The sequence below is a fragment of the Pleurodeles waltl genome, chromosome 5 (genome assembly GCF_031143425.1).
Source record: "Pleurodeles waltl isolate 20211129_DDA chromosome 5, aPleWal1.hap1.20221129, whole genome shotgun sequence".
Taxonomy (NCBI): Eukaryota; Metazoa; Chordata; class Amphibia; order Caudata; family Salamandridae; genus Pleurodeles; species Pleurodeles waltl.
The window spans coordinates 1,428,818,665-1,428,832,382 of NC_090444.1; the positions used below are offsets into that span (position 1 = coordinate 1,428,818,665).

At 44.9% G+C, this 13,718-nt stretch overlaps 1 protein-coding gene and 1 long non-coding RNA gene across 2 annotated transcripts in view; one reads left to right on the forward strand and one right to left on the reverse strand.

The window, feature by feature from the left end:
- The window catches only part of LOC138296525 (uncharacterized), a 112,388-nt gene extending 101,181 nt beyond the window's left edge, over positions 1 to 11,207 (reverse strand). The window contains exon 1 of the long non-coding RNA XR_011203851.1: positions 11,070 to 11,207. This is a non-coding gene — a long non-coding RNA (uncharacterized lncRNA). The remainder of the gene's footprint in view (positions 1 to 11,069) is intronic.
- The window catches only part of COL9A1 (collagen type IX alpha 1 chain), a 297,653-nt gene that overhangs the window by 134,221 nt on the left and 149,714 nt on the right, over positions 1 to 13,718 (forward strand). Inside the window, exons 6-8 of the mRNA XM_069235721.1 lie at positions 10,622 to 10,705; positions 11,270 to 11,290; positions 13,317 to 13,391. Coding sequence (XP_069091822.1) covers positions 10,622 to 10,705; positions 11,270 to 11,290; positions 13,317 to 13,391 — 180 coding nt within the window. The remainder of the gene's footprint in view (positions 1 to 10,621; positions 10,706 to 11,269; positions 11,291 to 13,316; positions 13,392 to 13,718) is intronic.

Consider the following 13,718-nt stretch of genomic DNA (forward strand, 5'->3'; position numbering starts at 1 on the left):
TGCTTAACTAGTGTGTTAAGCTAGTGATCCCACTCTGTATCGCATTCCCATTATTTTGGACCTTTTTGAAGTGGACAAACTCTTACCTAAAACTAAAGACCTATGCGTTGCCAATGGATCCCTGAGTAAAGAGAATCAGTCCTATAGAATAATACTGCATATCTGGCTAACACTGACAGAAATCTAATACTGAATGCTCATACACAATACTAACATTCAGAGGTGTAGAAACACAGAAAAAATTTGCTAACAGCTCTTCTTTTTGTGTCTCTCTTAGTTTTAGCTTTATCTACAGTAAAACACTGAGTGTAAATTTATGTTTCTGAGTTGTATTTACTGTGTCATACTGTATCTGAGGATCTAACCCCTTACACCACCAGAAGTAAGAATTGATTGCCCCACCCTACTATCCTGGCAGAGAAGTGCCCACAAATAGTAACTTGGTCTTTCAGTTGGAGTGCACTACAATTGTGGTCCTGGGACAACAGTGACAAATGACAGTGGCCACATTAGATAAGATACAGCCCAGTAACCAATGACTGGCCCAAGACACCAAGAAAAGACATCACGTGAAGTGTGTTGCGTTTGTAGATCTAAGGGCTCCTATAGCTCAGTGGGTGTAACAATTATTTTCTTTATTTTTCTCCCATAAAATGTTAACTGTGAATAAGAAGGGTGGTATGCAGTTACTAGAAACAGGAAAGCCAAGGCACTCCTATGTTATGGAAAGTCATTTTAAATACTTTTTTTCGTATGCTTACATAAGAGTGTTGCAGTTAACTTTTATGAAATAACTACATTTATATATTTTATATGAGCAAAGCATGCTGTAAGCAAGTGATAAAATTAAAATGCGGGATCCTTTATAGTAGGTAAGAGTGAGGGATGAAGGAGACACAGGCACCACTTTGAAACTAGGGAGTTTCCCCTTGAGCCCACCTGGCCATTGTTCTCTGAGAGAGGCTACCCATTGTAGGTAGTAAAGTGCTGCAGCATCCCTTACCTTTGCATTTTTGTTTTGCGTTCCTCCCAAAAGGAGATTCCTGCCTCCACCCTGCTGTCCTCGTCACTGCTCGTAGCAAAGATCATGACTGGACCAGTCTGCGTAGAAATAACAAAAGTGCAGACCTGCCTAGAACCAGTCATAGAACTGAACTGCTGGAATACACGAAGACTGTCTGCAATTTGGATATAAAGAAGAGACAGAAACTTGCAGTCAGTGTGTCAAGATCTTCTGACCAGAAGCTTGGCGTTCCACACCAATGGTGCCTGGAGATTTCCTATAGCTCCAGGGTTGAGTTATTGACTGACAACTCGCCTTACCAGAATTAGGAGCAGTAACCCGGGAAAACTCTACTTGTCTGCCTGGAGATGGTGAGAGCTGTCTGATTGCTCAGGTGGGGCATTTGAGGTGCACTTTCATGAAGAAAATGCTACTCAGAAGAAGAGACAACAGGGAAGAACTCTATGTAATGAAAGTCAATGCTGCTGCTGAGACACAGGTCTAGACCTGCCACATTGTGCTACAAGTGAGGTTTGTGGCCTGGATGTGTTTCCTTAGTAGAATCTGAATTAACAACAAAAGGCTAAGAATCACATGGACCTTGACCACATGTGAGTACCACTGTGCTTATCTCATGCCTAAAAGTGGCTGAAGTACAATGGAAACTGAGACCCCATTTGCAATCATCCTTGGAAAAAACTTCAGGTTGAAAGAGAAAATCTACATTATCAGAGAAGTGTCACCATAGTGACCTGAGATGAGCACCTACTTCTTTGGGTAGAGGGTTTTGTGACTGGGCCTGAAGAACACCGAAGCAGCAAATCTCGAAGACCACAAGCACAGCAACCGCCAGTGCACCTTTTTATGGCTGGTGCTGGCATTGCCAAGACTTACCTGAGTTAGTGGGTGTTAGCACTCAAACATGAAGCAAGGGCCCAAATGGCTGGGCAGGGGCAAGGACCACCACATTTCAGCTGGGTGAGCCAAGCAGAATGCACACCACCTGGCCACACGGAGCGGTTCTGCCTCTGCTGACCAGCAATCAATCAATTAATCAAAGCATTTGTAAAGTGCACTACTCACCTGTGAGTGTCTCAAGGCGCTTATGGGGGGGCTGCTACTGATCGAAGAGCCAGGTCTTGAGATGTCTCCTGAAGGTAAGTAGATCCTGTGTCTGATGTAGGTGGAGGGGGAGAGTGTTCCACATCTTGGTGGCAAGGTGGGAGAACGATCTGCCACTGGCGGTCGTTCTCTGGATGCGTGGGACGGTGGCGAGGGCAAGGTCAGCGGAGTGAAGCTGTCGGGTCGGGGTGTAGATGGAGAGCTGTCTGTTGAGGTATTCTGGTCTGGTGTTGTGTAGTGCCTTGTGAGCATGGGTGAGGAGTTTGAATGTGATTACCTTCAGGTTGCCCTATGTGGAAAGGGTATGCCAGGACATGGGTCCCTTGCTCAGTGTGCCACTCGATTCCAGCTAGCCTGGCTGATGAAGGGTGATACCCTGAAACCAGTCCCAGGATGCTTGCTTGTTTCCGGTCCAGGGAGGACCTGGCCTGGCAGTTTGGGCTGGACTGTACTGATGGGGAACAGGGTCAAGACTGATTTGCATATGACTGGGTCCAAACTGGGGTGGCATGGTGAGCAAAAGAACGATGGATTAAATCCAGATCTGTGACTGGGGGTGAGTGTTTGAAAAGTTTCAACACTCTGTCCATCATCCTTTTGTGTTGCTAAAGTTGCCCTAAGTGGGAAGGGGATTCCCAGACATGGGTCCCTTGGTCACTGTGTCACTGCATTCCACCTAGCCTGGCTGATGAAGGGGGATACCCTGAAACCAGTCCCAGGATGCTTGTTTCCAGGCCAGGGAGGACCTGGCCTGGCAGTTCGGGCTGGACTGTTGCCATGGGAAACAGGGCCAAGACTGATTTGCATATGACTAGGTCTAAACTGTGGTGGCATGGTGAGCAAAAGAACAATGGATTAAACCCAGATCTGTGGCTGGGGGCGAGTTTTTGAAAAGTTTCTACACTTGTCCAGAATCCTTTTGTGTTGCTAAAGGCCTGTTAGAAGTGTGACATTGTACCCAATACTTACAAGGAAAGGCTAGGGATGCGACCGCTTGGAGTAAATCAAACCTGAGCGGGTCAGAGTGGACGCGCCCGAGTGAAGTATAGACGCTCACCATCTAAATGACAGCGTTAGCACTCTGAAATTCCTTAACTACTTAAGAAAGGTCAGAATGATGAATGCGGATTCAGCAACAAATATTGAGAAAACAGTAAACAAAAGACATTGTTGTCTCCATTGGTCCTGATCAGGCCCTAATATGAAAGGGCCGAAACGCGTCGACATTTTGTGATAGATTGCGAGGTTGTATGAAAAATCTATTCAACCATTAAGGGATGTACGACACATCTAATGAAGACTTGAAAAGAAATAGTTTGTAGAGCATCAGATGCCTATTGAACAACCATCGTAGATACGTGGATTATGGTTCTAAGGGATGATATAACCACAGTGGTTACTAATAAGGGAGAACAATGTTACACAATATACTTCTGTGATATATATATTACTATTTTTATGTAATATTTGTCATTCTTGTACATATACGTTTGCAGTTGTGTGTCATGTATTGTATTTAAGTGACTTGTTTGTATTGATTTCTCGTCCTATCTTTATAATGAAGGAATAAATGCTGAAATTTAATTTCACTACCAAGGGAGTATTAATAACCCCCTTTTTTGATGGTATTGAATTTGTAGATTTTTTCCTACTTATAGACCATGTTCAATTATTATTGAACCCAAAAAAGGCAGGGGAAGAGTGCACACCCGAATGGTATGGGAGGCAGATTTTGAACTCTATTGTGTGGGTAACATTGGTCTGCAAATTGCTCTTCCCTATCAGCTCTTTCAGTATTCCCCCACAAGACCAAGTGCTAATCTACTTTACCATTAACAGCTGTTCTATCGTTACTCGGGATACTGTCCCCTTCAGAACCACACATAAATGTCCTCTGTTGATTGTGTGGGGTGTTTTACAATGTGTGCATAGTAGTGGTAAATTATTTATCTTTTTCATAAACTAGAGTACGAGCCAGGCAGTGATTTATTGATCTTTAGCTAATCCCTGTGGAATTCTAAGTCTATTACCCCCACACCATCCCTTTGAGTAAGCCATGGTCTGCTTCACTTCACTACCCTGAGATTCAAGTGCTGCAGGTGTGTCGTTACTGATCAGATTTCAATCCAGCAGACAAATAAGACTCACTATACAAGTGGGAAATGGCTCTGCTTCCCTCGAACTGTGCCTAGTAATCTCTGACTGCCCCAGGACCCCCGAAAATCACACAACATTGAAAATGTTTTTTTTTTAATCTATGCTTTCTGGGACTTTTAGACTTTATTTGCCTCCGTTGAATTAACTGGACTAACACACCCAGTACTTAATTTGTAAACAAAGATATGCCAGTGCCCAAAGCTCTCCTTTGAAACACGTGGCTGCCACCTTTCAATGTGCGATCTCGGGCCTCGTTAATCCAATTACAGCCAATCTCTGCCCTTTCAACTCACTTTTGCAGCTTTCTGCTTTCTCCCTTTGAGACGCTTTTTAATTTTTCTCTTCCTCCGTCTTTCCTATAGGTGCATTTTGCTTGCAGTAAATGCCTGATGCAGAAAAGTAAGTGCCGGTCCCCCTTAAAAAAGTGCTGGAGCCCCCCACCAGAAACCACTGGCTCAAATTAAGCACTGAACACACCAGATGGCAATGATTTGTCAAATGAAATCTCAGTCACTGATGAATCTCAATATTACAGCATGAGTATGTGTCCTGCAGGATACATTCAGATCTTTGCAGCAGGTGCACAGAACTGATGAGCTGTTCTTAAAACACATTTTGAAAATGTTAAACTTTTTTACTAGCATTTGATTCATTTTGATTGAAACTACTGCTTAGTACTGACCCATCTTATTTGGTATGTGTACCACTAGTATCTACATCCACAAAAGATTCGTTTTTTGTACATAAGCTGTCTTCTTTGAAAGTGACTCTCTTTAGGCACCACCATTCCTAGAAAATTAGCCTTCTCTTATTAAATCTCTTGTCATTATCATTAGAAAGTGTTACCAATTCATACATGAATAGTTCAGTCCAAAGTATGCTCTGTTCTTGAAATACGCTAAATCCCTTGCCTTTTCTCTAATACACATCTTAATGTTTGACACACCATTCATTATGCACAATCTATGTGTTAGCAATGGGGTCTTTGGTTGGCAGTCAGGTTACCCCTGTCCAAGCAAGGACCCTCACTCTAGTCAGGGTAAGTCACACACAATCCAAATTATCCTGTGTCCACCCTCTTGTAGGTTTGCACTGAGCAGTCAGGCTTAACTTAGAAGGCAATGTGTAAAGTATTTGTGTAATAAATCATGCAATACCACACAAATACACCACAAAGTCTTTAGAAAAATATATAATATTTATTTGATAAGATGCAGGTCAAAACAATTAGAATGCAATAAGTATATTTTGAGATGTCACTTTAAAAATGATATAAAGTGTCTTTAGTCTCTTAAAGCAATAAATGTCTCTTGCAAGCACAAAGTACCTGGTGTGCGTTCAAAATCTCCGCAAAGAACTGCAGAGGAGGAGATGCGTGGAAAACAGGGAGGTGTGCGTTGATTTCTCGGGCTGCACACGGCGATGCGTCGTTTATTTTTCACGCAGGAAAGGCTGTGTGTCGATTTCGGGCACTCGGACTTGGATCCTCTTCGGGTTGCGGGTTTTCGGACACCCCGGGGATGATGCGTTGAATTCCGGCCCTAGCAGGACGAAGTCACAGGGGCTGCAGCGATCTGGTGGGTGTTGCATGGAAATTTCTACTGCACGCAGGCGCTGCATCGATTCCTCTCAGGAAGTCGAGCTGTGTTGTTCCGGCCGGCTTGGCTGGCGTGCGTCGATGCAGTGGCCCGTGCGTTGCAGTTCCGGTCGCTACGCTGGCGCTGCATCGATCTTCTCCTTGCGAAGTAGGGCTGAGTCATTCCGGTTCAGTGTGCTGTGAATTTTTCCCCACGATGCAGGCTGTGCATCGTTTTCTGCCAGCTGTGTCGATTTCCGCCGCACAGGCAGTTCTTCTTGCAGGAATTAAGTCTTTTTGGTCCTGAGACTTCAGGGAACAGGAGGCAAGCTCTATCCAAGACCTATGAGAGCACTGCTCAGCATAGCCAGAGAGCAGCAAGGCAGCAGGGCAACAGCAAGGCAGCAGTCCTTCGGAGAAAACAGTCAGGTGAGTCCCTTGGGCAGCCAGGCAGTTCTTCTTAACAGGTTGCAGGTTCTGGATCAGGTTCTCTTCAGGAAGTGTCTGTGACAAGAGTGTCTTGTCAAGAAGTGTCTAAGTTGGTAGGGTCAAAGACCCCGCTTAAATGCCCAAATGTGCCTTTGAAGTGGGGGAGACTTCAAAGAGTGGCTTAGAAGTGCACAAGGTCCCCTGCCAGGGTCCCAGTAGGGGGTGCGCGGGTCCTTTGTGTGAGGGCAGGCTACTGTCCTTTGACATGTAAGTGTCAGGCCCTCCACCCTCCCAGCCCAGGAAGACCCATTCAATATGCAGATGTATGCAAGTGTGACTGAGCATCCTGTTTCTGGGGTTGTCTGAGTGAATGCACAAGGGAGCTATCAACTAAACCTAGCCAGACGTGGATTGGAAGGCACAGAAGGATTTAAGTGTACAGAAATTCTCACTTTCTAAAAGTAGAATTTCTAAAATAGTAATATGAAATCCAACTTCACCATTAAGCAGGATTTTGTATCACTATTCTGGCCATACTAAATATGACCTGGCTACTCTTTTCACATCAGGACCTACCACTCAAACTGTATATGAGGGTAGCCCAAATGTTATCCTATGAAAGGATCAGGTCTCACAGCAGTGTACAACGAATTTAGGAGTTTTACACTACCAGGACATATAGAACACACATGTTTATGTCCTGCCTTCTACCTACATAGCACCCTGCCCTATGGGCTACCTAGGGCCTAACTTAGGGGTGACTTATATGTAGAAAAAGGGAAGTTTAAGGCTTGGCAATTACTTTTAAATGCCAAGTCGAAGTGGCGGTGAAACTGCACACACAGGCACTGCAGAGGCAGGCCCGAGACATGGTTAGGGGGCTACTTATGTGGGTGGCACAACCAGTGCTGCAGCCTACTAGTGGCATTTAATCTACAGGCCCTTGGCACATGTAGTGCACTTGACTATGGACTTACAAGTAACTTAAATAGGCCAATTGGGTATGAGCCAATGTCACCATGTTTTAAGGAGAGAGCATATGCACTTTTGCACTGATTAGCAGTGGTAAAGTGTGCAGAGTCCTAAAGCCAGCAAAAATTAGGCGAGAAAAAGAGAAGGAGGAAGGCAAAATGTTTGGGGGTGACCCTGCAGAAAGGCTATTTCCAACACTATGTTGCAAGATTCTGTATTTTGATAAAATCAGGGACATGAGCATGCACTTTTTCAACACTTCAAGAGTAGCCCATATTTTGTAGTGAACTACTGGCATTTGAATAGAGAACACTTGCTAAGGACAAGAGCATGGACATCATGGACATCATTTAGGGGTCGCCAGGGGTTGCAGTTGCGACCCCTGGCATTGTCTGAGAGACCCCTGTTCTCAGAGGTGGCCAAATCAGTGTCAGGAACACAGTGGCATTTCATCCTTAAGGATGTCGGTTGGAGCTCCACTCTCTGTTTTTCTCAACTTTTTTATTTCTCTAAAAATGAATAGTGTTTAATTATTCACTGTTAGTGTAATAAAAAAGGGATAACAATTAGCTGGAATATGGCCATCCCCGGCAACTGAGGTAAGTAAAAAAGGTGATTTTAAATGTATGTTGTGTGTGTGCTTGTGGATGAGTGTGTGATTATTTGAGGGAAAGAGTACGTGTGTAAGTGTAAATGTTTAACCATGTGTGTGAGTGTAACTAAAGGTCAAAGGGCATGTGATGTCACTTCTGCTACCCCTGGCATTTTGATGAATTGACGTTCATGAACAAGAGATTAAAAACAGAGGGCTACTGATCTAGCAACTGTGCATGAATAGACTCCATTCGAAAGAATCCATCTTAGCTTGTGTAATTGTTTATCCAAGACCAGTGGCTAAACATCCAGAGAGCACCCGAAGTAGAACCAAGAATAAAAATACGGATTTAGAGTAGAGAGGGCAATTTTCAGGCATACTCTTATAACTTGACATTTTTATAAGCGCCACATGAACCTATGGGTGACACTTTCAGCCAGTCCTGGCTTTATAGCCAACCGGGCATTGTACATCGGAGGGTATTGGATATGTATAGAAACTACTAGGTGCATACAAAGTGTAACTTACTGCTGGCTAAGAAGCAAGTGCTGGCACTCGGTAGTGGCTGATGTCTATACATCCACACTTTCAGAGTGTGAGCACAGTAAAAAGCAATCACCGTACATATTTAAATAAATCGTTCCATCTGTGTCTAGAATTCAGTAGGAGTTCAGAAATTAGCCCTCTGGTGCATCCCTACCTTCTCTTATTTAAGGGAGTGCAAAGTTTTTATTGTGTGAGTGAAGTCTTGCGAAGTTCCCACTTACTGGTCTATCCATAGGACCTTGAGTTTCATGCCTCTGCCATGCTTATACACGTTTGTAGTACTTAACACATGCGAGGGCGCTGGTAACATGTCAGCATTTTACATGTGAGTGCATACCTTGCTTAGCTTTTTCTCACAAGTATTCTGAAAGTGTTGCAACACCAGTCCCTCCTGACCATTTTTTTGGAAAGTGCATACCATGTTTACCATTTCTATTTGAGTGAATCACCACAAAATTAATTTTCATACTAAATACTCAAAAGAACCGATTTTCACCTGAAATTTCAGTTTGTGTGGATCTTCGCAACCTTTGCGTGTTTTTCCTAGACTTTGTGAGAAATACCTGACTGTACAAGGAAAAAAAGTATAAACTTTGATCACTGATGATTTTATTCTGTACCTTCCACATATTCTTGAAACTCAAACCAATATCAGGCCATGACAGGAGCCGCAGGGAATAAACACAGGATTCCTGTGGTTTCACTGAACACGAGACCCGCTGGTGAATTAGCATTCAGAATAGCTTGTGCTGCGTGTATGTCGATCGTTTTTCTTAGTAGGCCTCTTTATTTTCTAAAGCATTAGGATCCATTTTGTTTCCAAACTTTTCTGCTTTACACTGTCACACTAACTAGTAAACATTACCACAGAATGTGCAGATTGTGCCTCTGATTGCATAATATTCCTTTTGCTTTGTCTGTTGGCTAATATTCCTTTTGCGTTGTCTTTCCTTTTCCTACAATTCAAGTCAACTCTGCAGCATAAACTGGACTTTCATCACCGCTCAATCCCAGTGGCCCTACCTGTAATGCTTGTTGCGTCATTACCAATATTGCCTATATACAATTGTTTAACGCTGGCTCCTTGTTTTAGCTGTTATTGCACTCTGAGTTAAAGAGAACTGAAAAACGATTCAACAACAAAATTGTGTTAGTTTTAGCAATCAGGGAATAACTCTGAAGTCATAAGACAGGTTCAACTTTTCTAACAAAAATGAACACTAGGTGGTGGGCATCCTTTTAAATTAATCAGGAAATCATCAGCACCAATGTCAGTGCATGAAACAGGCACAGGCCTTGCAAAGTCATCAGAAACGTGTTTTCAATCAGCCTCATAATCAGGCACAGCTCTAAAATGTGTAAACTCTTCAGGCGACTGCAAGAGTCTAACGATGTATAATAAGGAGAAACGAGTTATTTTCAGGGTTGATCATCCAGGGTCAGATTTACTAAGAATTCATGCAACACAATGCAGCAAGGCAAGCTGCTCTGCTGCTTTGTGTGGATGGGAGAGCGCCGCAGGGGGCCAACTTTACAAAGTTATGGAGCGCTTCAGCTCTGTGGCCGTGCTGGTGCACCTGTGGCTGCCTACCACTAACACGGGCACCCTTGCAGCATGCTTGAAGGGTGCATGCATTTTGGGCAGAATTGTTTTGTGCAGAAAGGATACCTTCCTGCACAAAAATGATCCAAACAGGAAGTGACAAGGAGAAATACACATATTTCACTTAGTCGTGCCTGTCTGTGGTAGGCGCACCATTTTCTTGCAATTCCAGGTATACAAACCTTAGTCAATGATGTGTGTGAAATCATGGGTGGATGCATGGGAATGCCTATGCTCCACCCTTGGAACGCCTACCACAACGAAATGTAACTAATGCAACACACCACAAGCCGTGTTACCTTACTTTACAAAGCCATGCGGGGCCATGAAAAAAATAAGACCTTGTGTGGCTTTGTAAATCCCACACAAGACTTTTCTGTAGCCTGCGTCTCCTTGCTCGATGCAAAGGCTTATTAAATCTGGGTCCCAGTGACAAGGGGATGCTTCTACCAGCAATACCAGTTTGAAAGCTACTGCTGAGAACCTTCTTCGGGGGTTCCATGTCCATTTGCAGATTACTATTTAACGAATGCCATTGTTGATTACTAGGTTCTTATTGGGACCTGCGTGAGAGCGAGATCCGAGTGACGCAGTATATTGTTTCTATTTTTACCACAGTTTGACCTCCAGTGGATGCTGATCCATTGCGACCCTCTGCGGCCCCAGAGAGAGACCTGCTATGAACTCCCCGCCAGGAGAGCTGTAAGGACATTTTCATGGAAACCCCTCTGGGTAGAGGGCAGGTGGGAAACGGAGGGCGGGGGGAGGTATATCATAATAAACTACCGAAATTTAACTCTATCATTGCATGTGTCCCAAAGACGTATCCCGTGCCTTCCTGGAAGGTTGTGCATTAGTGAGGTCTGTGGTGTGGAAAAGCCCCTTGTGGTCAGTCCTTGCATGCAAAATCACAGGTTAAAGCAGAGGAGTCGCATTTCAGCAAACAAAGGGTTAAAGGTGTGCTGGGGCCAGTTAAAGCCATCCCCCTGGCCTCCTCCTATCCACCAGTCCTGCCCCGGGCCATTAATAAACATAAGGTCCGCGGGAGGCCGCCAGCAAGGCTTACCTTCCTGTCGCACACAGAAACCTCACTTGTGGGCTTTGGCTGCTGGGCTCAGAAGGGACCAGCTCTGCGTCTGGGTGCGAGCATGGCCGGCTGCGCCAGGGACAGGGGGCCGCTGCTGCTCTGGGTGTTTCTTCAAGTCGCCTGCCTCTGCCTGGCACAAGTAAGTCTGACAGCGCCTCTCTGCCTCTTCTCTTTTCCAGATCAGCCAGACCGGGGTGGCGGTAAGTTTTAAACCCCTACTTGGAGCATCGCTGTCGCACAGGCAGATCGAGCATTGAGGCCAAGGGGGGAGAAGAAGAGAGCGTCGGTGTGTGACGCTGCCCCCACTGCCGAATGCTGGGACTTGAATTATAAAGGACGAGGCGATGCATCGTAAAACATGGTTCCGTGCAGAGGCATCAGCCAGTTTGAACAAGTGTAGTAAACTCTTTGCAGGATGTCAGCAATTGCTTTCAGTTGGAATTTCTTATTTATTATGGCGTTTTAGAGCGCTGTGTATTTATTTTCGGTTACTTCATGGGGTAGGGGACCTCTACAGTAACACACACAGGCCAAGGGCCCCAGAATGAGGGTTTCCCAATCAAATACTGTGTCGTGAAGCACAATACACTAAAATTTCGGGGTCAGGGCAGACGTACCAGTGCTTCAAAGAAACAGGGTGCAAACGGAGGTGTTTTTAATGTATTCATGGGATATCATTTATGCACAGTCTACATGTAGCGCCTGGAACCATTCCAGAGCTGCAGGCGCTAATCCCAGATCGGTGTCAGGTAGACATCTAAGCTGTTGGGAGTTTTGCAGGCTCAGGTACCGTGATACGTTGATGGGGATTTTTTTGTCCTTAATATATAAATGTGTGAACAAACATTGCTATTAATATTCGTAATTATATCACATGACACGTAAACGACTGGCGTCATTAATATGGAAACGAATAGCGTTGTAATAATTGTTAGAATGTTTACATGCATAGCTCACGAATGCTGTCGGAGGTTGGGGTGGGTGCCGGGGTTTAATTTTTGCTCTGTAGTTGGTCTGTTGCAGCACGCTACTAGTGGAGGGATGGATGAGGGGATTGATTCAGGAGGCCTATAACCACCTCTTCCGTGGAAGGGAGGGGGTGAGCTCGTCGCACAAAAGTTCTCATTGAGAGAGGGTCCCCGCCCCCTCGGGTGGAGAATGTTTGAGAGGCTGATGTGCAGAGAAGGAATCTTGACTTAATAGCTTCTTTTTGAGTGATGTGGGGCATCACAGCAGGCAGTTCACACTGCAGCAGTTTTTAAATAGCTCCTGCGACTAGCAAAGGTTGATTTTCAGTTGCAGATGATGCGGGAACTCCACTTAGTATCTCGCAAACACGGGCGACCTTATGTCGGCAGCTCTTTATCATTAAAATAATACAGAGTCGTAACGGCAGCCCCTAAAGTACCCACAGGGCCCCCTTTAAAGTACAGGCAGTGCTTTAAATGGGCCGGTACTGTCCGGTACTGAGTACCGGCACTTTTTGGTTTTGAGAGGAAGAGTATCTGCACTTCTCAAGAAAAACGTAATACCTTTAATTGGAGAGTACCGGCACTTCTCAGAAGCAAGCAGGTACTCTGATACACAGTACCTGCACTTCTATGTTTACATTTCAAGCACTGAGTACAGGGACTATGAATATGTGTGAGAAATGGCAGTGTGTGGAGCCCCTCACCACCTTCTGCAGCGAGGCCTCATTTTTGTTAGGTCATTTACACAATCTGCCATGGCCTCCAGGTAGGACTAATGGCTGCAACATCCCTGGTGTATCCCTAGTGAAAATAATTCCTAAAAATATTCGGCCTGTGTGAGGATCCGCATCGACTAAATAATGTATTGTCTGCAAGTCGCACGAAAAGCACATCCCCCCAGCATTAAAAAATGAATGACATGTCTGTGGGCTCTGGAAGAGGGGGCTGTGCTGTATAGAGAGATAGACGGCATTGCAATGCATGTGATGATGAACTGTAAATCCACGGGCCACAATATAGCTGGCTTTTGTATCCTTCGGTTTCACCACCTTGACAACTTTCCACACTCCACGGCCAGAGAGTAGGCAGGGCCGGAGAGCTGAACACACAGGTCTGCATTAGCACAAGTTCTCTGCGGCTCTGTGGATGTAGGGTTTTGGAAATCGAAAGTGGGACTGCCTGAGGGTTACTTTATGAAAAGATGAAAATCTACCTGAAGTCTAACCCGTGCACTCTCTGTCTGCTTTCCTCGCAGAGAGGCCCAGTTGGACCCAAAGGACTGCCAGGCCCCCCCGGGCCACCGGGAGTTCCTGGCATCGATGGAATAGATGTAAGTCCAGCTTTTCCCTTTCCAGTTTCATCATTTCTTGGTCTAAGTGCCTCTCCCAGTCTCACTCATTTCTAGCATCTCGATGTAGTACTCTTTCCTTTTGTCTCTTCTTCACTTCCCGCTCTCACCTTCTGTCTCCCGCTCTCTTGGTGGTTCTGCTCTCTTGGTTTCTCTTTCTTCCCAGGTTTCCGTTCTCCCTCTCTTATTCTATATGTAACTGCCCTAACATCTCCTTTTCTTCCTCTTTCGCCCACTCTTTCATCTTAGCTTTCCCCACGTATCTCTCCCTTCCCCAGTCGTTTCTCATATATATATATATATATATAT